The 25,322-nt window shown below is 39.3% G+C and overlaps 1 protein-coding gene across 1 annotated transcript in view; it reads right to left on the reverse strand.

The window, feature by feature from the left end:
* Positions 1–3,145: 3,145 nt before the first annotated feature.
* PRR15 (proline rich 15) overlaps positions 3,146–25,322 on the reverse strand; it is a 29,210-nt gene continuing 7,033 nt past the window's right edge. Inside the window, exon 2 of the mRNA XM_089669878.1 lies at positions 3,146–4,550. Coding sequence (XP_089526004.1) covers positions 4,129–4,491 — 363 coding nt within the window. The 5' untranslated portion in view covers positions 4,492–4,550 and the 3' untranslated portion in view covers positions 3,146–4,128. The remainder of the gene's footprint in view (positions 4,551–25,322) is intronic.

The raw sequence follows: 25,322 nt of genomic DNA on the forward strand, positions 1-25,322 counted from the left end.
CTCAGAATCTGGTGTAGCTCTGCATGGTAGCCAATCGCCTTCTAACTTCAGCTTGTTCAATTAAGCTTTGGCAATAAAACCTGGAAGCTGATTGGTTTCTATGAAGTGTTGCACCAGATTTGCATTCTCCAGTTTTGGTAAATAAACCCCACAATGTGGACTCCTGATACACATATTTGTTTTAGGTCAAAGACTCACCAGATAGTGAATGAGGCCTAGATCTTCAAAAACAATCCAGTAGCCTGCAAAACCCACTTTTCCGTTCGGTCCCTTTTTTTTTTTGTTTTTATTAGGTTCAAAGTTTTCATAAGATAGCACAAAAAGTCCCAAAACAAAAAGAAAAAACTCCAGAACCAAGTAACAAGAACCAAGGTACAGTGCTGAACATTATTGTATGTTCAGCTCATGCTCAAGGAAATACATTTACCCATCGTATACCATAAAGCAGTAAGTGATGTACTGTTCCATGAAAAAATAAACTTATGATGTCCCAGACTATAACACAGCAAGGTATTTAGCAGTTCATATTTACTAAAAATAATTACATTCCCATGTTCTGTGTACTGTGGGAGAGCAGATATAGTAAATGCAGGGTCCTGGGTTTAGTAACACTTTAATGCTTGACACTCCATTCTTTCATTCCTCAGCATGAAATATAAACTAGCATATTGAAGGTAAAGACAGGGGCATCAGTATATCCTGATGGCCAGGTCTTCTATTAAGTGCCCTGGTCACCTGTGGCCATCCATCATTCCGAATATTATCCTGCAAACAAAAAGACTTTAGTCTTTCCTGAACTTTACTTCTGAATTTTTTTTTAATCTTGTATATCCTTCACCCCTTCACTAGCAGTTGCATTTATCCCTCATAGTTCTTTACATTAGACCAGGTAGACCGTTTGGTGAATTACAGAAGCTGGCATTGGAAACATTGGGCTTCTGCCCTTGTCTGTACTTGAACAATGCATACTTCTTTTTCACTAAACAGATTAATGTCCATTGATTAAAGTGATACTAAACTCTGTTTAAAAAATATTTTCTATTCAAGTTTGTATTCTTTACTCAAAAGAGTAGATTCTATTGCTCTCTTTTTCCCTGCTGTGATCCCACACAGTTCTCCTTGCTCCCACTTTATGTAGGATTGTAGCCATCCTCTTTTGTCTGCTCCTGACATGTCTATGGACTATGAGATGTATAGTGTGCCTAAAGCAGTGCTTATGACCGCAACTAATTGCCATTAAGGATACGGGAGTTAGGGGGAAAAAAAAGAGAAGCTAAGGAGCTCATGGAAGACGTTACAAGGAGGCAGAAATTCACACAGAAACAATTTCATGAAAAATAGATTACAGAACCATTAAAGCAGTATTAAGCCCTAGAAGCTCTTGCAGATTTATATATACTATAATAAATTGAAGCCAAACTCCAGGTTACACTTTATAAGACGTTACAGCAAACAGTTTTTTCCTTTTGGGGTAAAGGGTTTAGATAAAGAAATAAAAGCTAATGATTCTAAGCATCCCTATCAGCGGTAAATGATTTGTCTCATCTGTGTAACTGATACATCTGCAGAACAGCTTGTTCTGTTGAAAAACAGCAGACGTAAGCTACATTTACACTAGGTGCAGTTACCTGCATTTTCCGCACAGAAAAACCCAGGTAACTGTAATGACACATAGAAAACAATAGTTTTCTATGTATCATGTTCACACCAGGATGCTGTTTCCTTGCATTGCAGAGCTGTATGCCTTTTATGCAACATGTTTGAATAATATTCCACCACAACACACAAGAACATGTGTAAACTCTTCAAAATGCACTGAAATGCACCTCTCACCCACAACAACAGGTCAGAAGAAACATGCCTTTGAAAAAAAAAAAAAAAAAAAACAAACATAAAAACGTGTGGAAACTTGCATAAAAACACACAGAAAAGTGCATGGTGACACACCAAAATGCAGTGCACTGCAGACATGTTTTTATGTCCATAGTATTGTGAATGGGCAGTTACTGGGTGGATTACCAGGTTAAAATAAAAGAAAGAAAGCTTAAAAAAAAGAAAACTAATGCAGCCATCACATTTAAGAATTGGTAAACTGCAATATAATAAATGTTTGCTTTTGGGTTTGATACTGCTTTACAATGAGATTTTACAGTATATTTTATACATAATGCACTTATTAGGACATCATGTGAATAAATTATTCATTTTTTTAAGCAGTTTTATAGGATAATAGCATTACCCCTGGGTACAATTTAGTTACATTTTAAACATTTTGTATTGAAAGGAACCATTCAGGTTAGAAATAAATTAGTCACTACAAGCTTGTCTATGAAGGTGCAAACTTTTAGTGGAGATACAGCTGTCTGCTTATCCTTCCTCTGCAACCTGGATTATGGTGTATGTAAAGCCAAAACATGTAGATATAGTGGGGAAAGGCCAAAACCTCTGTTGGGCTTCTTTTGCAGCCTGTGTCAACATTCTCCTGGTGACCATTGTCTCCTGTACAGAAAGCGATAAGACTTTCCCTGAATTGTCACAGGAACAGGGGCTCAGGGGAAATCTTCCAATAGGGACACTTATCTAAAACCAGCCATAGACAGTTTGAATCTCAACCGGTTTCAGTAGGGACTGGCATGCAACATTTCATGGCGTGAATATTAGTAGAAGGCATGCATGTAATATGATATATAATCCATGCTTAAAGCTGTGCTTCAGGCAAACATCTAAGTACAGTATGCATTTGAAATACATAAAGGAGGTGTTCTACCTGTTGAAAGCTTTGTATCTCTGTTTATCCATTCCTGAGATGTACACAGACTAGACAGCAAGGCTCATGACCTGATTTTCTCTGCTGCATGTAGGCAACGTAGCCGGGTCAGCATCCTGCCTCCAACTTGTGACTGAAAAGTGAAGGAGCAGCAAAAGTGCAACACTTTTCTCACACTGGCCCTCCTGTCAGTATGTTCCCTGTTAGCAAATGTGCTTGCAGCAGTGCCTTGTTGACTCCTAGTGCTGCTGGCCCCTCTTCCAGTCTGAGAGCTGGTATACAAAGGCTGATACCAAGACATGCAAGTCATGTACATGTTTTTTATATCTGCCTGGAGTTCAGCTTTCAATATGACTCAAAATGAGGATTTTCAACTACCACATTTTTTTTCTTTTTTAATTTTTAATATCTATTAAAACAGTTGCATTACAGCATTCACCTTTATCAAGAGATGCCAATTACAAAACATTTGATCAAAAGTTTTTTTTGTTTTCTTTATAATACAAAAGCAGCCCCTCAATAATTACACAACTAGAAGACTACCAATATAATCCAGTTCAAAGTGCATTTTAGGAGAGTGATTCTTCATAGAGATTCTAAATCATAACATAATTAGCGTGCCAATGTTTTCTTGAGGCAAGGAATTTATCTTCCTTCTTATAAAGGCACAAACGGGACTGAATTCCTTCATTCTTCATGATAGACTATTCCTGTTTGAACGTCAAAATGAATGGTTACAGGACGTCTCTTCGTAGGACAAAAAAATAAATATTTAATGCATATCAATTATGAAATATTCATATTTGTGCATACTAAACAGTCTTTAGTTAAATGTCTTATAATAAAACATAGTTCTTTTGGATCAGGCATGTTGATATAGATAGAAGAAGGCTGTTTTCATCACCGGTGATTATGTAGAAATTGCTGAAAACCAATTCTTACCACCAGGTAGCAAAAAAAAAAAAAAAGCCTAATTCCTTATGGTTCAAGTTTTGGATGGTCTTTCCATGGATTCATCCCTTCACAGAATAATCCATATCAAACCAAGTAATTACAATGAAGTATCCACCACATCCTTGAGGCATCTATTTAATATGGAAAAGGATTTATACCCTTGGAGTCCAATGAACCTTAATTTTCTTCTAAAAGAGTACTTGCAGGAAACATCTCCCCAATGTCTCCTGAAGTTGTAGGAGACCATTATATGTTACAAAAATAATATGCCATTGAGGAGAAATTCAATGTCATGTTGATTTGACAGATATGGGACTGATAAGTCCAAGGAGTGGAAATGATCCATGAATAGAGCCTCTGAGAGAAGTACATTACTTCTCTTGGTCGTTAAAAGTTCTCTGCACTGTTCATTGCCTCTCATCATTTGTATGCGAGGATGGGCTTTCCTGGAAGAACTTGGAACTCTCCGGTAGAGTGGCACGAACTTTCCGTTTCTCCTTAAAACGCCCAGAGCGAGAAATCTTCAAGTTCCTTCGGCCAGTGTTAGCTCCAAATGATTTATCTGACTTGGCATCACTAATAGATTCTGTAGCTCCACTAGGAATGGAATTAGGATGTTGGTTTTCTCTAGAGCCACTACTGACTCCCCATGATTTGTCCTCAGAACTTTCAGAGTTACTATAAACAGAAATTTCCTTGGGCTTTTTACGAACAGTCAGTGATTTCCACCAATTGTTAGTGTTACTCTTTCCTGTAGCGCTCTCTGCCATGGCCAGCTTTTCCAGCAATCTGTATGTAGAAGTTCAGAAACTTCACTTTCAAAGCCCACCTGTAATAACAAAAAAATATAAATAGTGTATAATGATATCTATTTAATTTTTTCCTTATCAATTGCATTTCTTGAAGCATCACATTAATGATCTAAAAGAACTGGAACAATAAAAAAGGAAAAGTGAAAGAATTTATTTTTACAGATATGGACAATGTAAAAGTGATCCTGGGCACTGTTCATGTAGGGCAGAGTGACAGGGTCATTTAAAGCAGACCTAGCAGTAAAATGTTAGAGTCACTTAACCCCTTGATGCCGACATTACACAAATATGCTTCCTCACAGAACTGGGGTCTTTTCCATGGCCGCATACAAGCCTTTGTGCTGGGAGCACGCTGCACAACATGCTCCCAGCACAAAGACTGGGATGTTACTGAGAGCCCCGAGTCCCGTTCTAACTATTGGGACCCGGGACTCCTGATTCTGGGTCACATGATCGCAGTTATAGTTTCTGATTGGCTATCTCAGTGATCAGTCACTGTGTAGCCTGCCCCCCTTTTTTATTTCTCTCTGAATGGAAAAGAGAGATACAATGTATCTAACTCTCCTTGCAGAGAGAAAAAAAAAAACTGTAAAAAAAAAAAAAAAAAGATAAATAAATATTCAAAAAAAATAAATAAAGAAAAAATACCTAGATCAAGGTTTGATCTAGTTCAGTAGCAGGGTTAGTGTTTGGGTCAATGTCAGGGTCAAAGGTCAGGACTTTTTTTTTATTATTGGTATCAGTGTCAGTTAGTGTCAAGGTCAGTGTGTTTTAGGTAAAAACAAAAAAACAAAAACGAAATGCAATATTGTTTCTGGGCTGTAGTACAGGTACAAACAACAAATACATACACAAATATGGTATTGCTGTGATCATCAAGAGCTGGAAAATGTATTTTGGGTTGTTCTTTGGTGGTAGGTTATGGTAGTAAAAATAAACATACAGCTAAATTAAAGAAAATTATTTTTTTTACTATTTTGGGCCAGTTTTCCTTTGATAATAAAAAACAAAATCAGGAGATATCCATTACCATTTACCACCAAATGAAAGCCCAATTTGTCCTGAAAAAAACAAGGTATAATTCACCTGGATGTACAAAGTAGTTGTGATGATATGTACGGTTTTACTAACACATGTCAAAGTTGTAAAATTTTACTTAGGCTTTAAGTTTTGTTTTGCCCTTAGGCATGAAGGGGTTAATATATCAAGGACCCTTCCCCACTATATGCAGCAAACATTAAAAAAAAACAAAAAAACTGTTCAGGAAAAAAAATACCTTCCCTCCAGCCCCCATACTGCAGGGAGTGATGTCAAACATCTTCTGATGGGATCCTGGAAAATGCGGAGCAGCTCAAATCTTGTGAGATGACACTTCAATACAGTGCAGGAGCCACTTTTGTGGAGATATGGGATACTTGATGACACCCTCACTTAGGTGTTTATAGGGAAAGGTAAGTATGTTTAACAACTTTTTACCTACAGATTTTTATAACTTTAAAGTAGCTACTAATGAGTGGAGCTTACACAGTGTGAGAAATCTCTTCCCACCTCCAAGTGACAGCACTGGGCCAATAACCAGACACCAGAACTGTCACATGGGTCACATGCTCCTGCATACCTGAAAATGGCAGGTATTCCTTTTCACTCCTTACAGCTGAATAGAACTGTTTTGGAGCCAAGGAAGGTTGAGTATATCCTGCTGGGGGTTAAGTGACCACAAAGGGTAGGTGAGTCATATGCTGTTAGGTAAGAGGAACATTATGTGATTCTAGTTTTTCCTGCATGTCTAAGGCACAAGAATTCAGGTCTCTTTAAGGAAGGCTCATCACTTAATTGACAGTTTAGAAAAGAATTAAGGATCTGAGTTTTGATCAAGTTCTGTAAAAAAGATTTGTTCACATTGCACCACAAAATTTCACAGTTGAAGTTCAAATCTTATGTTTAGCCAATCAAGATATTCTTCATGAAAACCAGAAACAAAACAGACAAGTATGAGAAATTATGGAGATTCTAAGGAAATGGTCACCGTCTACATGAACTGTACTTTATATCCTGTGTCACTCCATATACAATCAAACTTTTTGTACTATTAAAAATGTGCCAATATTACCTTACCTAATTCTAGAACAGGTCAAAACTTCACGCTGCTTATACTGTTTGCTAACATATTTAGAGTCTACCCCAGGAGTGTCCAACCTTTTACGTTTCTTGGGCCACATTGGAAGAAGAGGAATTGTCTTAAGCCACACATAAAATACACTAACAATAAGGATAACTGATGAGCAGAAAATCCCTGGTAGACCACAATTTCACGATCACTGATATAGATAACGTACCTATCTGAGTAATAAAACTTCATTTTTGTAATTTTTTTATTATAAAAGTAAAGAAGGGCAACATAAAACTAGTGCGATATTTGACACCGTTTTTGATAAACTAACACATCAATTTGGTTGGTTTGGTGGATGTAGTAGCAAATCCCAATGAATTCTCAAGGTGCTCATGAGATATTTTGGTTCTAGTTTTGCCCTTCGTGTGCTTCATCCTTACAAATGGCCCTCCTAGGCTTGATATAAAGGGGGTGCTGGTGGTCCCCTGTGCAAGTGGAGGATTACAATGCAAATGGATTTCCATACTGTGATGCCCTGTGTGTGTTTAAAACACTGTCTGCTGACTTTCTAAGCAGCTTAATAGCTGGTGAGTGTGCCAAGGTGTTGGTTTGGAGCAACATGTGGTGATATATTTGGACTGTTGGATGAATACTACACACGGACAACTGTTGGAGTTATTATTTACCACTAGGAAGAGTCACATTTTTGTTGGACTTTTTATGCACATTTTTAAGTCACGTTTTTGTTGGTTATTTTTGTCATATGTACAGTGGGTAAAATAAGTATTGAACATGTCACCATATTTCTTGGTAAATATATTTCTAAAGGAGCTATTGACATGAAATTTTCATTTCGGTAACAACCCATGCTATCCATAGATACAAAGAAACCAACACAAATAAGTTTAGAAATTAAGTTATGTGTAATAAAATGGAATGACACAGGATGTGTTCAATACTTATTTTACCCACTGTGTATTATTTACACTTTGTTTTTTTTATTATAAGATTGTTATATTCATTCCTGATCATTTAGGTGCTGCACTTTTGTTTTCACATTTTACATTGGGGTTTGTATTCTTACCTTACTTGCTAGCTTCCGTACACTTGTCTGATTTCAGAAGATAAGAAGGGTCAGGCCTGGTTAATACTTGGATGGGCGACTGCCTTACCTTGCTTGCTAGCTGCATAAATATAATTTTTTTCCTTCACGCTGACTATTCCTTTTGAGCTTCAAAATAGTTCCTCCCAAATTTAGGTGCTGCCGAAAACCGATGACATAAATAAGGTGTGATTGTGAAGAGTGGGATATTTTTCTTTGAGAAATAAAACATATAAAAGTCTAGTAAAGAAAAAAACTGTCAAATTTTTGTTTGGCTGCATGCCTTTTTACAAAAATTTTTCTTTAAAAAAAAAAAAAAAATCAACATTTTTAAGTAAGGTTACAATTTTGTGCTGGGCTGCATTCATAGCCGTCTTGTCCATGGGTTGCAGGTTGGACACCCCTGGTCTAATCCATCAAATTTCACCATTAAGTATTTTTGTAACCAACCAAACACTAGCAGCAAAAACCTTGCATGTCTAGCTATCACAATGTGATTACTACCATAGACCAACCACAGACAAGGAGACAGCAAGATGGTCTATATTTCCCAACACTCTCAAGATTCCTACCAACAGCAAATCCACAATACATTTTATGGTACTAATAATTTAAATTAGAGTGAACCTGTGAGAATACAAATTTGGAAATTGTCAATACCAATCTAGTTTTGGCTGGCAAAAGCATATGACCAGTTAAGTATTAAAAGTTTGAACTGCCTTGTCTTACGACAGAGACTAGCTAAGTCTGAAAACCACAATTAAGATGACAACTACTCAACCAAATCAGCAAGGGTAGCTCCAATATTCTATCTTAAACATTATCTTAAAGCAGAGAATCTCTATTTTAGTGTAAGCCTGAATGGCAAGTAGTTACCGAATTCAGTAGTATATCAGCCTGTAGGAAGATTGATTAAGAATCCAAGCAGGTAAGGGCAGAAAGTGATGCATTAAAATTTGAAGACAAACTGAGGTCATATAAAAGGACATGGAAGACAATGCACACTGTTCTCCTAGATGAAAGTCCAATATATCCTAACTCTATACTCTGTGCCAAAAATATATATGCATATCTACCAACATTATGGTCCTGGATCTAGGGACAGTGTTAACCCCACCCACAATCCACATTTAACCTGTCCACTTTCCAAGTGGACATTTTCAAATCACACCTTTCTTTATGGTGTGATCCTGCCCGACCCCCAGTTCTAAGTAAGCGGGGTCTACCCACCTGCACCCCACAAATAAATGTTTTTGAGTTACTGCACACATGCAGCATTCCAGATAAGGTTTATGCTGTGAAAACTAGACATGGCCCAGAACTCAGCATTGGCTGGACAGAGAACCAAGATGTGGGAATGTTCCAGCAACTTCGGGAGAGTTGGCATCTGTATAACTGCATACAAATTATTTGGGGTTGAAATAGTAAAGTTGGAGAGTGCAAAATCTGGTGCAGCTCTGCATAGAAACCAATCAGCTTCCAGTTTTTCTTTTGTCAAAGCTTAATTGAACAAGCTGAAGTTAGAAGCTGATTGGCTGCCATGCACAGCTGCACCAGATTTTGCATTCTCCAGTTTTAGTAAATCAACCCCTTTATGTGCTAAAAAACAAACTCGTGCCTGAAACAATGAGGAACATTGGTTTACATTTATTAAACTAGCATGAGCCAGTTGTATTAGAATGAAATACATAACACCCAAAAAAATTAATATAGTTATGTGGGCCAACTCCTATGACTAATGAAAATATATGCTCAGCAAAACACAAAAGAGATTCCCAACCTTTAGCACTACACAAGTATTATAAACATACAGTGCTGATAAGAAACACAAATCAATTACAAAAAAACAAATAAACTAATAGAAAACTGTTAAAGGGTCTGTCCACACAAAACTGATATTTTATGATTTGGTAGAAACAATTGAGTACTGTCCGTGATATTTTTTTTATTTGCCCTAACATACAATTTTTAGGACAAGTTTTCAGGGTATGTCCCCTTCTTTAAGATCCAAGCATGAGAGTTAAACCACAACGAGAATTTTTTATATCCCTTGGTTACTCTATTGGTGAGAAATCTGCACTTGAATTCTTGGGTCAGCACACTTTACTGTGGCTATTTTAAAGGGTTTCCATTCTTTCTCTTGTATTGTTTTTTTATTTATATTATAGAAATTACAATGGAAGATGCTGGAACACACAAGTGTAGGCAGGTGCACCCACAATTCCCAGGTAGAAACAAATAGAATCAAGAATTATGAAAGCGACATTTCCCTGTTGGAATATTCAAGATGTATCAGAAGCCAAGAGCTAACATAGTGCCATGCTCCACCTATAACTAAAATTTTACTTTTTACTGGTCCTTTAAGTAAACCGGTCAGGTGTGAAACATGAAAGTTACCATCTTGGATCTCTCTCTTTGAAAATGTCAACTGCCTGGCTATCATACTGACCTTCTTGGTTCAAGACATGGAGTCGAAAACCAAACATGCTGGCTTTAATACTCAGTGAGTCTTTGACCCATAACAAGTATAGGAATATAAGTCTTCATACTTTTCTCACTTTTGCTCATGTGCATCTTTGTTATGGATCAGCCAGTTTGGTTTTATGCATATCGGGAGGAATAATGCAGCAGATGCCCAAACAGACAGGCGACAAGTGTCTGCTAAGGAAACACAATGGGCAAAACCATGAGGAGCTAGGAGCTACATGTGTCTTTTTCGGGTACATTACAAGCATGCAATAATTATCATCATTATGAATGCATGAATCACCATCAAGTTGAAAATCATTGTTGAATCCCCCAAGGATTCCCAGTTGTCCAAGAGAAACTAGTGTAGTATCTGGCATTGCATTGTTGTGGGCTTGTGTTTCTGTGAATAAAGACACTCCTGTTCAGTATGCTGTGATTCATAAGAACACAAGCTGACACTTACTACCTTAGTCACTCTCCTCAGAAAAAGCAGGTGGCTGGTGGGTAGATCTTGGTTCCGTCTTTTCTTTTCAGTATAAAGAAAGTGGCAGAGTAGGGCAGAGGAGGCCCAGGGCAGCACGATTAGATGGAAGGCTGGAGATGTTCAATGCTGGCAGTTTTCAGAGGAAGCAAGGACGGGATTGTGCGGGCCCTGTATTCACTGTCACATTTCTGTCAGTTAGTCTGACAATTCCACCATAAGGGTGATGAAATGCATCATTTTAGCAGATAGACAATTTAATGCATTTAATACTTTGCTCTATGTAGACCATTTATAGTAGCGGTATGCCCTTATCGTAGCTATACCACTGCAGAAAAAAATTTCAGGCACATTTATAAAAAATAGTCGCATGCTTCACAAATGTGCTCTCTACTCCACTCCCATGTCCCGAATCCTGAGTCATTTTAAAGTGTATGTTACCCCAACATTTCATTTTTCTGATATGTGTCTGTTTTTCCATGTACTTAAATGAAAAGGTATCTTGTTTTCTTGGATTGCTTCCTTTGTGTGAAATACCTGGTGATCCTCACAGTCCACCTGCTTTCATATTTTAAATTGACCACACTAGGCATGAAAGCACATGCATCCCCTTGTGGACAGTTTGTTGTTTTTGCATTCAACTTGGGAGCACAGGCTGGCTGTACTCCAATATCTAGACTTGTGGTATGGTACATGCCCCCCTGCACAGCTCTTCACTGGGAAGACCAGTGTGCTGCTGTTTCTCTACCCCCGCCCCCCCAATCTCCGCCTCCAGCCCTCTAAGTCCTTTATGCAGATGAGAACAGAGGTCATGTCATAAAAAGGTTATTCAATATATATATATAAAAATGAGAGAGAGAGAGAGAGAGAGAGAGAGAGAGAGATTTATTTGCACACATGTTTTGTCTTGCTTTTCTATTTAAACTATATGGATTATTTTACAAGGTGAGACTTCACATATGCTTTAATAAATGGGAAGAAGCGAAAACGGGTCACATGACTTTAGCAGGTCATGTGATTTGGCTCTCCTATCATGAACCGTTATCATGTAGAGGAGACTACTTAGGACATCACAGGCTCCACAGTACGCTCTGCATGTGATATTTGACTGGCACAGTAAACACTCATATTGTTCATGAAAACACAACACAAATGGTATAACTGGATGACTTCAGAAAGATTCTGCAATATTCAAAGTTTAATATCAAGGGGATTTTGAACAGTAAATCATGTATGCAAAATGGAATCAGGCTTTGTTGTTAATGTAATATTCCAATCCAGTCCCCAGTGATAACTGCATTCCTATTATAAACTTTTTGTAAATCAAACATTTCATTTATGTTTACCTTGCATTGGAGAGATTACATTGATACTGTCAAGGCACACATTTCATCACACCCATATTTACAAACCATTCCTTGCCATTAAAGGAAACCTAGGAGAAAAATCTAGGATGCCATTAATAACTTGTTTTTTAAAGGATCACTTCATATTGAGTGCCATGGAACTAGTGTGCAGTATGGGGGTTCAAACATCTTAGACTTCACTGCCTGCATGCTTGTTATCAGTCAGAAATTCAGGTTGACTAGTGAAGTTAGAATCAGCATGACAACCCTGCAGCTTACACTTTTAAAAACAAATCACTAATGAAGTCTAATTTTTCTCTTAGCATCGGATTCTTGTTTTTTTTTCTCCTAGATGGTGGGTTTTGTAGACCTGAAGTTTCCTGATTTACCCACTCCAGTCTTTCTAGATCTCCTTTGGTGGTGCCCCACGTGGGCAGAAGAACAGCTTCACTGTAATCCCCTCCCACTCCTGCATATACTTCCCTTCCCTTCATCCGCTTCTCTTGCCTTCCAAAGAAAAAACAAAAAAAAGAACCTGACACTTGCAGGTATAGTAGATTGGGTGACTCACTCTCCTTCCTTCATGGCATTTGCCAGCTGGCTAAATAGAGACCTGTACCATCACATGGGGAGGATGGATGGGGGGAAGGAATCCTCAATTTCTTTGCAAGCTCTGAATGGGATTGACTTGGGGCATCTTCCAAGCTCGGGCAGCGAAAGGCTCAATGGGGAAGCATGAATAGGATCCTGCTGTGGCTGACGTTATAGGATATCTAAAGGGCACAAATGTAATATAGTGCAGCTTGCCAGTCGGTAGATGTGGTGCCTGCTTTAGTTTCCATTTTGCAGGCTAACAACATTTTCAGCAATTACAGAAAATACATGTTAATCTTGCCAGAAATGCCATGCCGTTGTCACTTCCTGGGCGCTAAAGGAAAGCACAATGGTGAGAATGTATCAAAACTGGAACAGCTTTGCATAGCAACCCATCAGCTCCTATCTTCAGCCTATTCAGATAAACTTTGAAAATGAAAAGTAGAAGCTGATTCTGTCTGCTCCAGTTTAAAATTCCCTTCACAGTTACCTTCCTTCTCTAAACTTTTCATCCTCCCCAACCCCACATGTATTAGAGATGAAGAGAGGAACACATGTTTCAAGTCCAGCCTGGGTGACAACCTTGGCTACCTTCACAGATACAGTGGGGGAGTGAGCATAGCCACCCAGGGACAGGAAGTGTGTTATCTGCAGGATCCCCAGGTGAAAAAAAGAAAAGCCTGAAATAATGAAGGCAGCCACCACATCTAAGTATTGGGAAGATGCAACATATTCAATTTTTGTTTTTCAGTTTATATTCACATTAGAGTTAACCAGTTTTTTAGTCCTCCATGGGCAAAGCAAAAGCTCTCTTTAGAGTATAACCTGGGTTGAATTACTTTTAGTGGTTGTAAAGCTTGGCTTTTTTAAAAAATAACAAACATGTTATACTTACCTGCTCTGTGCAATGGTTTTGCATAAAGCAGCCCTGATCCTTCTTTTCTGGGGTCCCCCCACTGATGCTCTGGGCACCCCCCCCCCCACCAAGTGCTCCCATAGCAAGCCACTTGCTCTTGGGGGGGCACTCATGTGTGATCTCTCCTGAGCCCTGCTCTGAGTGTCCATAAGACACACAGAACGAGACTCAGCCCTGCCCCCTGTTCCTTGTCACTGGCTCTGATTGACAGCAGCGGGAACCAATAGCTCCTGCTGCTGTATCTGAGCCACTGAGGAGCGAGAGAGCCTTGGCTCTCGTGCACATGGCTGGATCTGGATCGGGCTCAGGTATGTATTTAGAGGGGCTTCAGGGGAAGTGTTTTTAACTTGCACATATAATGCAGTAAGGTGAAAAACCTTCTGCCTTTAAGACCACTATTAGTAAAAAAGAGAAAAAAAAGAGACATGCACAAAAAGCCTGGGAGCAAACCATTTTCTACCAGGTGACAAATCACAGTTTGGAATAATAATAATAATAATAATAAAAAAAAATCAGCTCTACTTATGCCAGAGTTCTAGAACATTGCTCCAGGCACGTCCTGTAGATGTCCAATGTCACACATTAGGTCACGGGTGTCACGTCTGCATTAGAGGAAACAAAGCGGTAGTGTAACGTCTTGCTGACATTTTAATCAGCAAGTACAGTGGAGATGGGTGTGTTGAGTAAATTCCCTGAAGGAACACATAGATACAGAGATGGACAGATAAAGCGCAGTTGATTTTGGTTTCGGCTATACAGTACATTTGGTTTACTTAGTAACACTCTGCTGACAACGCAACACCCAGCAAAGCAAAACAAATTAGATGAGAACAAGTCCGTAATAATGTCCTGCAAGACATGTCTTAGAGAGAACGACAAATGTCAAACAACAGGTATCCCAATGCCATCATTATAACAACCATCATCATTTCTCTGGAACTGTAACAGGAATTCATATACATCGTGAACACAAGTATATATGATACGGGCTAAAAACATAACAAAAACATAATAATGCTAAAAACATAATAATGTGATCGTTAGATGCAAGACTATCTGTTCGAATTTCCTTTAGCAAATTAAAATTCAACTTTATTAGAACAATCTACTTGCCCAGTAGTCAATACACAATATAGTCCCCTTTTCAGTACAGTTCTCAGATTTAGCCCTGGTTCACACTGCTGTGAATTGTCATGCAACTTGTTAGACTAAGGCTGGCCATTCAACTGTAGATTTTTGTTCGAGAATTTTCATTTCAAGAAAATTTGTTTGATTCTCTAATCATTAGTGAGGTCAAATTGATGTTAATTTTTGACAGCAGTGGCAGGAAAATTTGAAGGAGCAGGAAGGAAAACCTTTCTCGATCAACCAACTTTTCGGCCAGCATATGTGGGTATTGTTCAGAAATTACATTCATTTTAAAAGCAGAGTTCCACTCACTCTGTAAAAAAATAAAAGTCAGCAGCTACTAAAACTGACTTTTAAAAACAGCCACTCACCTGTCCCATGATTCCGCATTGCCCCAGCCGCAGCCCGTTTCACCAGTTCCTGTATTGCAGGAGGCTGACATCTTCAGTGTGGGTGCCTGGCTGTGACAGCTTGCGGCTTCACAGCCGGGTGCCCACTGCGCATGCGCAAGTAGCGCTGCGCTTCCTGAATGGCCCCATCGTCTTCTGGGACCTGTCACGTGTCCCACAAGACTTCATGGAGGGAGGGTAGGAGGACAAGTTCCGTTTCCGATCGCCTAGGCGATCACAGTGGAAGTGAGATCGGGTACCTGTCAAATTTGGATACCAGTCCCCCTCTCCCGCTCCCCAAAGGTTCCAATCCTTAATGGGGAGCGGGGAAACAATCTTTAAAGCAGAACTTTCCCTTTTGGGTGGAACTCCGCTTTAAAGTCAAATGTTAAAAGCAAAAGACAATTTTCGAATGACATTCGTCCATTCACCGAATGTTTAAAGAATTTTGTACAACTTTTCATACGAATATTCCCATCCGAAAATCTACACGTGTTTGGCCAGCCTTAGTCTCGGTTCACATTACTGCGACCTGAAAGTTGCGCAACTTACAGTGCGGCTTTGCCAGGCGACTTGAGTACTACTTTGAAGTGACTATGAAGCAACTTTGAAGCAGCTTTCAGGGAACGCCTGCGTAATCTTTCTGTAATGTCAGATCCAAATCACATCAATATAAAGGAGGATCCAACTTGGAGGCAACTTCCATTAAAGTCTATGGGTACGAGTCAGATAGAGTCACCTTGAAGTAGTACAAGCCCTTTGCTTGACTTTATCTGGCCCCTAGGACCTTATTACTCCCAGTGATATGGGGCACAATTTCTCCCACCGACAACATTGATAAGGCACTATTCCTTCCACTGACACCAAAGATGGGACACTATTGTTCTCACTGACATTAATGATGAGTCACTATTCCTCCCACTGACACCAAAGATGAGGCACTATATCCCTTCCACTGACACCAAAGAGGTGGCACTATACTGCTCCTAATGACATGAAAGATGGGGCATTATTCCTTCTACTGACACCAATGATGGGGTAATATTGCTCTCACTAACATGAACAATGAGTTACTATTCCTCCCACCAACATCAATGATGGGGCAATATTCCTGCCACTAATATCAATGATGGGTCACCATTCCTTCTGCTGACACCAAAGATGGGGCACTATTCCTTCTACTGACAGCAATGATGAGTCACTATTCCTCCCACGGACACCAAAGACAGGGCACTATATTGCTCCCAGTGACACCAAAGATGGAACACTATTCCTTCCACTGACAGCAGCGATGGAGCACAATTGCTCTCACATCAACGATGAGTCACTATTCTTCCCACTGACACTAAATGATGGGGTACTATTTCTCCCACTGACACCAATGATGGAGCACTATTCTTCCTATTGCCACCAAAGATGGGGAACTATTTATCCCACAGTGGTGGGAAACTATTCCTCCTCCTACTGACTAGGCACTATGTAATTTTTTTTTTATTCCCGCTCTCCACAGAGCTTGAGCCATTATTTACTCCCACTGATGCGGTTATTGTTTATGGCGTTAATACATTCTATTGCCCAGAATTCTGGCTGTTAGATTGCATTATCGCAGTAATGCACCTAGCGTAAATGCGCCTTTATGTGCTTGTAGGTGCTTTTTTTATTATGCTCAAAAGCTCCTCTCCTGAACACACAGCTGATGATTTTTTTTCTACTTCTAAACACCTGCCTCTAAACTCCTATGTGTTCACGGACACATAAGTTAACATGGAGGGGCATTTAGAGGCAGAAAAAAAATCTCAAACACTTGTAAAAGCTATTTCTTTTTTTACTCAAGTGTGCATGAGGCTTATATTGGAAATATCAGGAAAACAGTCTGACATGACACATTTTTGTTAAAAATAAATCCATCATGAAAGAACTATGTAGGCTCCATTGGTGACCCCCCTTCTGGAAATACTGGCTTTTTATTTTTACAGTACAGAATGTTTATTGTAAAAGGAAAGTGAAAGAACATTACAGCTGAAACACAATGCGATTGTTTGACATGGTGGGCATAGTACATTGCAAATGTACAACAGCAGTAAATTGCAGAACATCCAATATAAGAACCAGTAGCTTTAAAGTAGAATTATAGACAAAACTTATAAATATATATATATATATACACACACACACACACACACACACACACAGCCATGGCCAGAATTATTGGCACCCCTGCATTTCTGCTAGATAGTGCACCACTTCACCCAGAAAACTGGAAAGGTTCCTTTTGCCAACTGTTTTGAGATCTCTCCACAGGTGCTCTATAGGATTGAGATCCGGGCTCATTGTTGTTCAGTCCTCTTCTGTGCTTTGTCTCAAACCATTTCTGGGTGCTTTTTGACGTGTGCTTTGGGTCAATGTCCTGCTGTAAGCCCCATGTCCTCTGACAAAGACCCAAATTTCTGACACTCGGCCCTACATTCCACCCCAAAATTCTATGGTAGTCTTTAGATTTCATAATGCCATGCACTCGGTCAAGACATCCAGTGCCTGAAGCAGCAAAGCAACCCTAAAATATCAGTGAACCTCCACCATGTTTGACTGTAGGGACTCTATTCTTTTCTTTAAAGGCCTCATTGCTTTTTCTGAAAACAGTAGAATGATGGGCTTTACCAAAAAGCCATAATTTTGTTTTGTCTGTCCACAGCACATTCTCCAAAAAGGATTTTTTCTTCCTCAGGTACATCTTGGTAAACTCCAATCTGGCTCTTTAATGTTTTTGTGTCAGCAGTGGGGTCCTCCTGGGTCTCCTACCATAGTGTCCCTTTTCATTCCGATGGCGACGTATAGTGCGAGCTGACACAATTGTACCTTGTGCCTGAAGGTTAGCTTGAATTTGTTGGAAATTGATCAAGGTTTTTTAGCCACCAATTTCTTTGTTGAAATCTTTGATCAGTTTTTCTCTTTCGTCCGTGTCCAGAGAGATTAGCTACAGTGCCATGGGCTGTAAACTTATTGACAATATTGTGCACAGTGGACACTGGAATATTAAGATCTCTGGAGATGGACTTGTAACCTTGAGATTGTCCATGGTTTTACAGAATTTTTGTTCTCAAATCCTCAGACAATTCTTTGCTGCTCTTTCTCTTCTCCATGCTCCACAACAGAAAGGTTTAGTCAGTTTTTCACTATTTTAACTGGTTGCTGGTGTGATTTCTATATTGTCAGCACCTGTTAATTGATACAGGTGAGTTTAATTACAAAATTACAGGAGCTTCACAAACTTGGAATGCAATTATTTCTTACAATTTCGAGGAGGTGCCAATAATATTGTCCAGTCCATTTCTGGAATTTTGAGTGGAATGTGTCAGATTTGGCTTTTTGCTTCTCCACTTTTTTTGTGTCATTCCAATACAAACAAAAGAAATAAAAATGAGAATGCATAAACATTTGCAATTGCAACAGTTTTCTTGGCGAAGTGGTGCATTATCTGACAGAAATGCAGGGATGTCAATATTTTTTCCCCTGACTGTATACCTCAATAAGGCCTAGTGAATCAGTATTAAAGTATAACTAAAGGCAAAACGTTTTTTTAGTTTTGTATAGAGTGCAGATGGATTAGAACATCTGTATGTTTTTATTACTGCCTGCTCCCCGTTAGGAGATACACCCTCTCAATTTGTCATGTACCATTATCAGTGAAAGTAAATAAAATCCCAAATTTTGGGTTGTCCTCAGAAAAGTAATAGAGGGGGCATCTCCCAATGGGGACGTTAGTTCTGGTGACCTGGGGGTTTCCAAAGGATCCCCTTATTTTGCAAGGATTTCCTTTCACTTCCTGTTTGGATATGGCACGGGAAGTGACAGGGGGTATAACCTTCCCTTGTTCTATCCATAATGAAAATATATATTATATATATATATATATATATATATATATATATATTTTATTTTTTTTTTCATTGGCCATGTTTGGGTTTACAACCTGGCCACAATCTGTAGACCACCATTCTCCAGCACAATGCGCCATGCTAAGAGATTTCAACACTAGAAAAAAATGCCTCCAAACCACTTATCTATCCACAGTCTCCAGTATGAATGACTATGAACCACCAACAATCAACTACTATTGGACTACCACAGACAGTGTACATACCTTGTAAAATAAAATAGGTATATTACAGTATATAGCAATAATATCTCAAAATATAAGTTACAGTATATTTTGTCAGCAGCCATGCTTCCAAGAGAAGACAATTTATGGTACAAAAGTTAAAAACAGACTGGTAGACCTACCTCCACTAAAAACCCACCATCCACACATTCTCAGTTTCATAAATACATATTGTAAAGACATATAGTAGATACAGCATATTTACTCAAATGTTTCCCAGGGCACCTCTACCTACTGTATAAAATTATGACATATACAAGCAAAAAGACCATATCAAGTCATATTCATTGCCTAAATGGAGCATGAATAAAGTGATATGGACACACATGCAGGCTCATAGCTTGTTCAGTCATTCCAATCTTAAACCAATTGGCAAGATAACCCACCACTCTATTTCCCAATAATACTTAACTAGTTCATCCGTTGGTGCCATGTCACATGGCTCCAGGCAGACCAAAAAATGTTTGGATATCCATATCACTATATTTATTCATGCTCCATATAGAAAACGAATATGACTTGATGTCTTTACAATATATACTGCATGTATAAAACTGGATCCCTGGTAGGTGGGTTTTTAAGGGGGGTAGGTATGTTTTTAATTTCTGTACAATAAATTGTCTTCTTTTGGGAACATGGCTACTGACAGTGAAGTTGATTTACGAAAACTGGAGAGTGCAAGATCTGGTGTAGTTGTGCATGGTAGCCAATCAGCATCTAACTTCAGCTTGTTCACTTAAGCTTTGACAAAAAAAAAAAAACTGGACGCCAATTGGCTTCTATGCAGAGCTGCACCAGATTTTGCACAATCCAGTTTTAGTAAGTCAACCCCATAGTATTACTTATATTTTGAGATATTGTTGCTATATAATATACATATTTTATTATATATATCCCTCCTAGATTGTAAGCTCCAAGGATTGTAAGCTCCTGTCCCTCTTGTATTGAACTGTATTGTTGCTGTGTTGTCTCCCTTTATATTGTAAAGCACTGAGCAAACTGTTGGCGCTATATAAATTCTGTATAATAATAATATATGTGCTCTGTCTGGGTAATGTTAATCTACCATCCATTTTGAAAAGAGATGGCCTCTTAATGCGGAACTCCACTCAAAAGCCAAGTTCCACTTGGCTGCTTCCCCCCCCCCCCACGTCCACTGCCACATTTGGCACTTTTTTGTTCCCAATCCTCTGGTCAGTATAAAAGAAATCTATAGTGATAACATGGGTGTGTTTGCAAACAAACCCACCTGCTCAGCTATCATTGTGTCTTAGCACAGAGAAAGCGACATTGACTACCGGTTGTGACTGTTAAAAGTAAAGCACAGCTACAAAACAAAATAATAATTAAGAAAAAAAAGTTTAAATACAAATTTTATAAGCTGATAATATAAAATGTGTTTTAAAACATTGTGTATTTGACAGTTTATGATAAAAAACATGAGCAGAATTTTTTTAAACCAGTGTATAACCACATAAAAGCCTTAGGCCTCATGTACACATGAATTCACCTAGTCAATAAACTCTCCTGGCAGCAGAAAAATGCTAAACGCGGCAAACACACGTGTAAAAGCGGTACCTCGTTTAGCGTTTGGACGCTTATTCATTTGATTGGCTAGAGTGTTTTCCATTGACATGGATAAACGCCCAAGTGCTAAACCCTAAGGTTCCTCCAAAGGTTGCCAGGGGTTCCTTGAGCAATGACCAGTTTTTGCCTCCAAGATAATTTCCCACTGACACCATTGATCTTTTTCTGTAAATGAGTAATCCTTCTCAATGACCACAAGTGTAAGGAACACTCTTCCCACTGACCAATACATTAATGCATCATGAGTTGTACATATAGTAATTTATAGCAGGGGTTCCCTGAGACTGGAAAATTATTTCAAGGGTTCCTCTGTGTTGAAAAGGTTGAGAAAGTCTGCCCTAACTAGCGGTATTCTGATTTGTTCCCAATTATGTGGTCAGTATAAAAGCAATTTATAGTGATCACATAGGTTTGTTTCACAAACAAATCCTCGTGCCCAGCTACCATTATAAGAAAAATACACACACACACACACACACACACACACACACACACGTATATATATATATATATATATATATATATATATATATATACACACATATATATTTATCATATCTATCTACTGTTAATATAAAATGCATTTTTAAACATTTTTTAACATTTAACAACAAAAGCAAGGGCAGGGAACTGGTATTCCAAATAAAAATCTTACATATCCTTAGAAAAACATGTAAAATTGATATAGGCAGGTAAATAAGTTACCATGATATCTGACACTGCCAAATCTCATCTGAAGATCTAGGTTTCAGTGACCCTGCCTCAAAAAGGTTAAGCTCAGGTTTAGCACACTGAATTTTCATTCTCACACTTCAACAAATCATACCGACTGACTCAGAGCAAGAATACAGATCAGGTGTTCTACCTAGATATGCCTTTATTAGTTCCTGACCAGGGGCGGACTGACCATTTAGAAACTCGGGCACTGCCCGAAGACCCGGGGTCAGTAGGGGGCCCCATGAGATGCCCCTGGTACCTTTTTCATAGGCTTTTTTGAGTTTGGGCAAGGACACAGGGGCCCCATGATCCCCTATTGCCTGGGGGCCCCATGAGATCTCAGTCCACCCCTGTTCCTGACTTGAGAAAACAGAGAAGTCAGAGACAGCCAGGTAACCAGTATTCTCTGGAGAATGTCAAAAATGGCAGCCTCTTGTAAAACTTGTCCTTAAAGTGGTTGTGAACCTTTGATATGAATTGTGTGCACTTTTCTTAGTTAAGAGCACTAAATGTCATTTGTCTTCTGCTTCCTTCTGGTACTTTCACACGGGGCAGACCCATTTAGTGGATCCGCTTGCTCAGCGGGGATCTCTCCACTGAATCCCGCTGAGCAAGCAGATGACAGGCTTCTGCAGAGCGGACACAGAGCAGCTCACTCTCCTCAATGGGTGGTCGGATGAAAACGGACCGCCTGTCCATTTCCATCTGACCTGATCCGTCGGACAGAAGGGGAATTGGACCCCCATCCATCCCTTTTTTATGGGTAGGATCAGATTGGATGTCAGGGGATGTAAATGGACACGTGTTTGTTTACACCTGCCGCTACATAGAGGAGAATGGAGGCTCTGATCGGGTCCGCCTGCCTGTTTTTTAGGATAGATCAGAACGTCCATGTAAAAGAAGCCATCCTCTGCTTTTAACATGAATCACTTCTGACAGGTTTTCCTGACACCAAGAGGTAAAAAGGTGACAGGGGAGGGAAGCTCCTGCATACAGCCTTTGATTGACAGCCTCAGCTCTGTTCCTGTGAGGTGTGTGAAAGGGGTGTGTCCCTTCCCTCCAATAAGCTCTCAGCTTTCCTCACTGAGCCCCGCAGAGTGTAGCTTCAGCTCCCCAAATACATTCTGGACTTTGGTTATAGAGAAGAGAGAGCTATAGATAAACAGGTACAACTTACATAGGAAGATTTGTTTATTCTCTGTTTACCAGCTGAGGCCAGTCACTTCACTGGATATATGTGAGGGTTACATTAATGCAAACCCTGTGTCTTTTTATTTCTAAGGCACAGCCATTCACATCAAAAGGAGGCTATATGCTGCCAGGGTGAGGGAAAGACGTCAGCATTCTGGTGGACTGGGCTCAGCTGCCTGTGTGAAAAAACAGTCCAAACAGGAAGTACCTGTACAAGGACCTTGATGGCAGTCTCACCAGGTATTATTTTCATAAAAGATTTTTGCAGATCTAAAAATATTGAAATCAATTAACATAGTAAAACCTATGCCCAATTTTATTATTTGGTCTTACTTACACTTTAATGCAGAACTCCAGGCGAAAAATGTTTATTAGAATTGTGTACAAAAAAGGTACATTTCTATAACTCATTAATTTTGTAATGCCGGAGGCACTACATGGGATTCCAGGTCATGTGATCAATGTGACTGGCTGTCACAGTAATCACATTATCAGGAGTCTGCCCCACTGGCTAAAAATATATTTTTCTTCCATGTGGGTATCAGCAGCTGGATTGGGGACAGGAGAAGAAGGGGAGGATCAGAGAAGACAGGATAAAACATCCTTTTTACACAATGCAGAGGATTAACCTCTTAGGTTCCACAGTGAGTACAAGCATGCTTTACTGCATATACAGACTGATTTTATTGTTGTGGGTTTAGTAACACTTTAAGCCTCATCATCAACATTAGTACAGCATTTTATGCTTTTGTGTGTTTATTGGCTCTGGGAGTATATTTACGCTGGCTCTGCATTTTTAGTCAAATACTTTGTTCAAGAAATAAATGTAGGGAGGAAACAACTACAAATGTATTTCATTCTGACAAGTAAGGCCTCATTCACATTGGCGAACCGATTTCTACACACATGCCAAGGGCCGTCTTCGCTCACACAGGCTGCACAGGTGTTCTATGCAGACCCATGCAAGCAGTCTGTTCAAAACAGATCCCTAAGAGCATCCCCAATGTATATCCTTGTGGGTCCAATGCACAGATCAGATTGCAGACTACATCCTGATCCATGCATAAGACTCTGGAATCTACAGATATCGGTGCAGCCAGCCATCTGTCATTGATTTTAACAGGCTGCTTGCATGAATCTGCACGGTACAAGTGCATCCTGTGGGGGTGAAGATGGCCCTTCACATATGTACGGATCGGGACCCCCCTGTGAATGAGCCCTTAGGGAAATGTTTTTATGTACAACGTTTGTATTATAATGTATACATATTTTTGAATATTAAAAAGTTGACACTTCGCCTTCTGCTTTGAAGACACATGGTAAATAATCTTAGGGATGATCCTCTGCAAAGCTACAAGCAACCTTTGTGCAGCTAACAACCTGCAATTAAAACATTGCAAACTGTTTATTCTTGTAAACAGCCCGAAGCAGGCAAGTCATATCATTAACATGCCATTAATAAATATCATAAAAGTCTAACCTATCTACTGTTAATTTATATACTGGAACTTCCTGCTGTACATTTAAAAATAAAAATGACCTTTATTTAAAGTGAAACTTTCGAAAGGAAATGGCGAACAGGCAGGATTTTTACTGCAGAAGAGACTACACTCACAGGCCACTTTATTAGGTGCACCTTACTAGTGCCAAAATAATATCCCCCACACCATTACACCACCACCATCAGCCTGAACCATTGATACAAGGCAGGATGGATCCATGCTTTCATGTTGTTTGAGCCAAATTCTGACCCTACCATCTGAATGTCGCAGCAACCAGTCTGCCCATTCTCCTCTGACTTCTGACATCAACAAGGCATTTTCATCCACTCAACTGCCGCTCACTGGATATTTTCTCTTTTTTGGACCATTCTCTGTAAACCCCAGAGATGGTTGTGCGTGAAAATCCCAGTAGATCAGCAGTTTTTTAAATACTCAGACCAGCCCGTCTGGCACCAACAACCATCAAAGTCACTTAAATCCCCTTTCATCCCCATTCTGGTGCTTGGTTTGAACTTCAGCAAGTAGTCTTCACCACGTCTAGATGCCTAAATGCATTGAATAGCTGCCATGTGATTGGCTGATTAGCAATTTGTGTTACCAAGAAATTGAACAGGTATACCTAATAACGAGATCGGAGAGTGTATGAGGGAGATTTCCTAAGGCTAGGTTCACACCTATGTAGGTTGTGTTTGAGCCATTTCTGCATTGCGTTTTGTGCCTGCGGTTTTGATGAGTTTTGCATTTTTTTTTCATTTTCTTAAATTGTTCTTGTTGCTAGGCAAATTTAAAATGTAACACGCATCAAAAATGCAGCAAAAACCCAATACCTGCTTTTCTGCAACATTTCCATTAAAGTCTATAGAACCAAAAATGCAATTTTTTGTGTTAAAAAAGTCCCTGACCATTTCTCAAGAATGCACCGGGTGAAAACGCACAGATGTGAACATGTCCCATAGGAAATCATGTTAAGTGGACTGTACTGCGTTTCTGCAAAATGCTGCAGAAAATGCTTAGGTGTGAACCTAGGGTAAAACTGGAGCATTTGGTGCAGCTGTGCATGGTGGCCAGTCATCTAACTTTGGCTTCTCCAGTTTACCA

Source organism: Staurois parvus, unplaced genomic scaffold, assembly GCF_062004578.1.
Source record: "Staurois parvus isolate SC_StPar_1 unplaced genomic scaffold, SC_StPar_1.0 ptg000082l, whole genome shotgun sequence".
NCBI lineage: Eukaryota > Metazoa > Chordata > Amphibia > Anura > Ranidae > Staurois > Staurois parvus.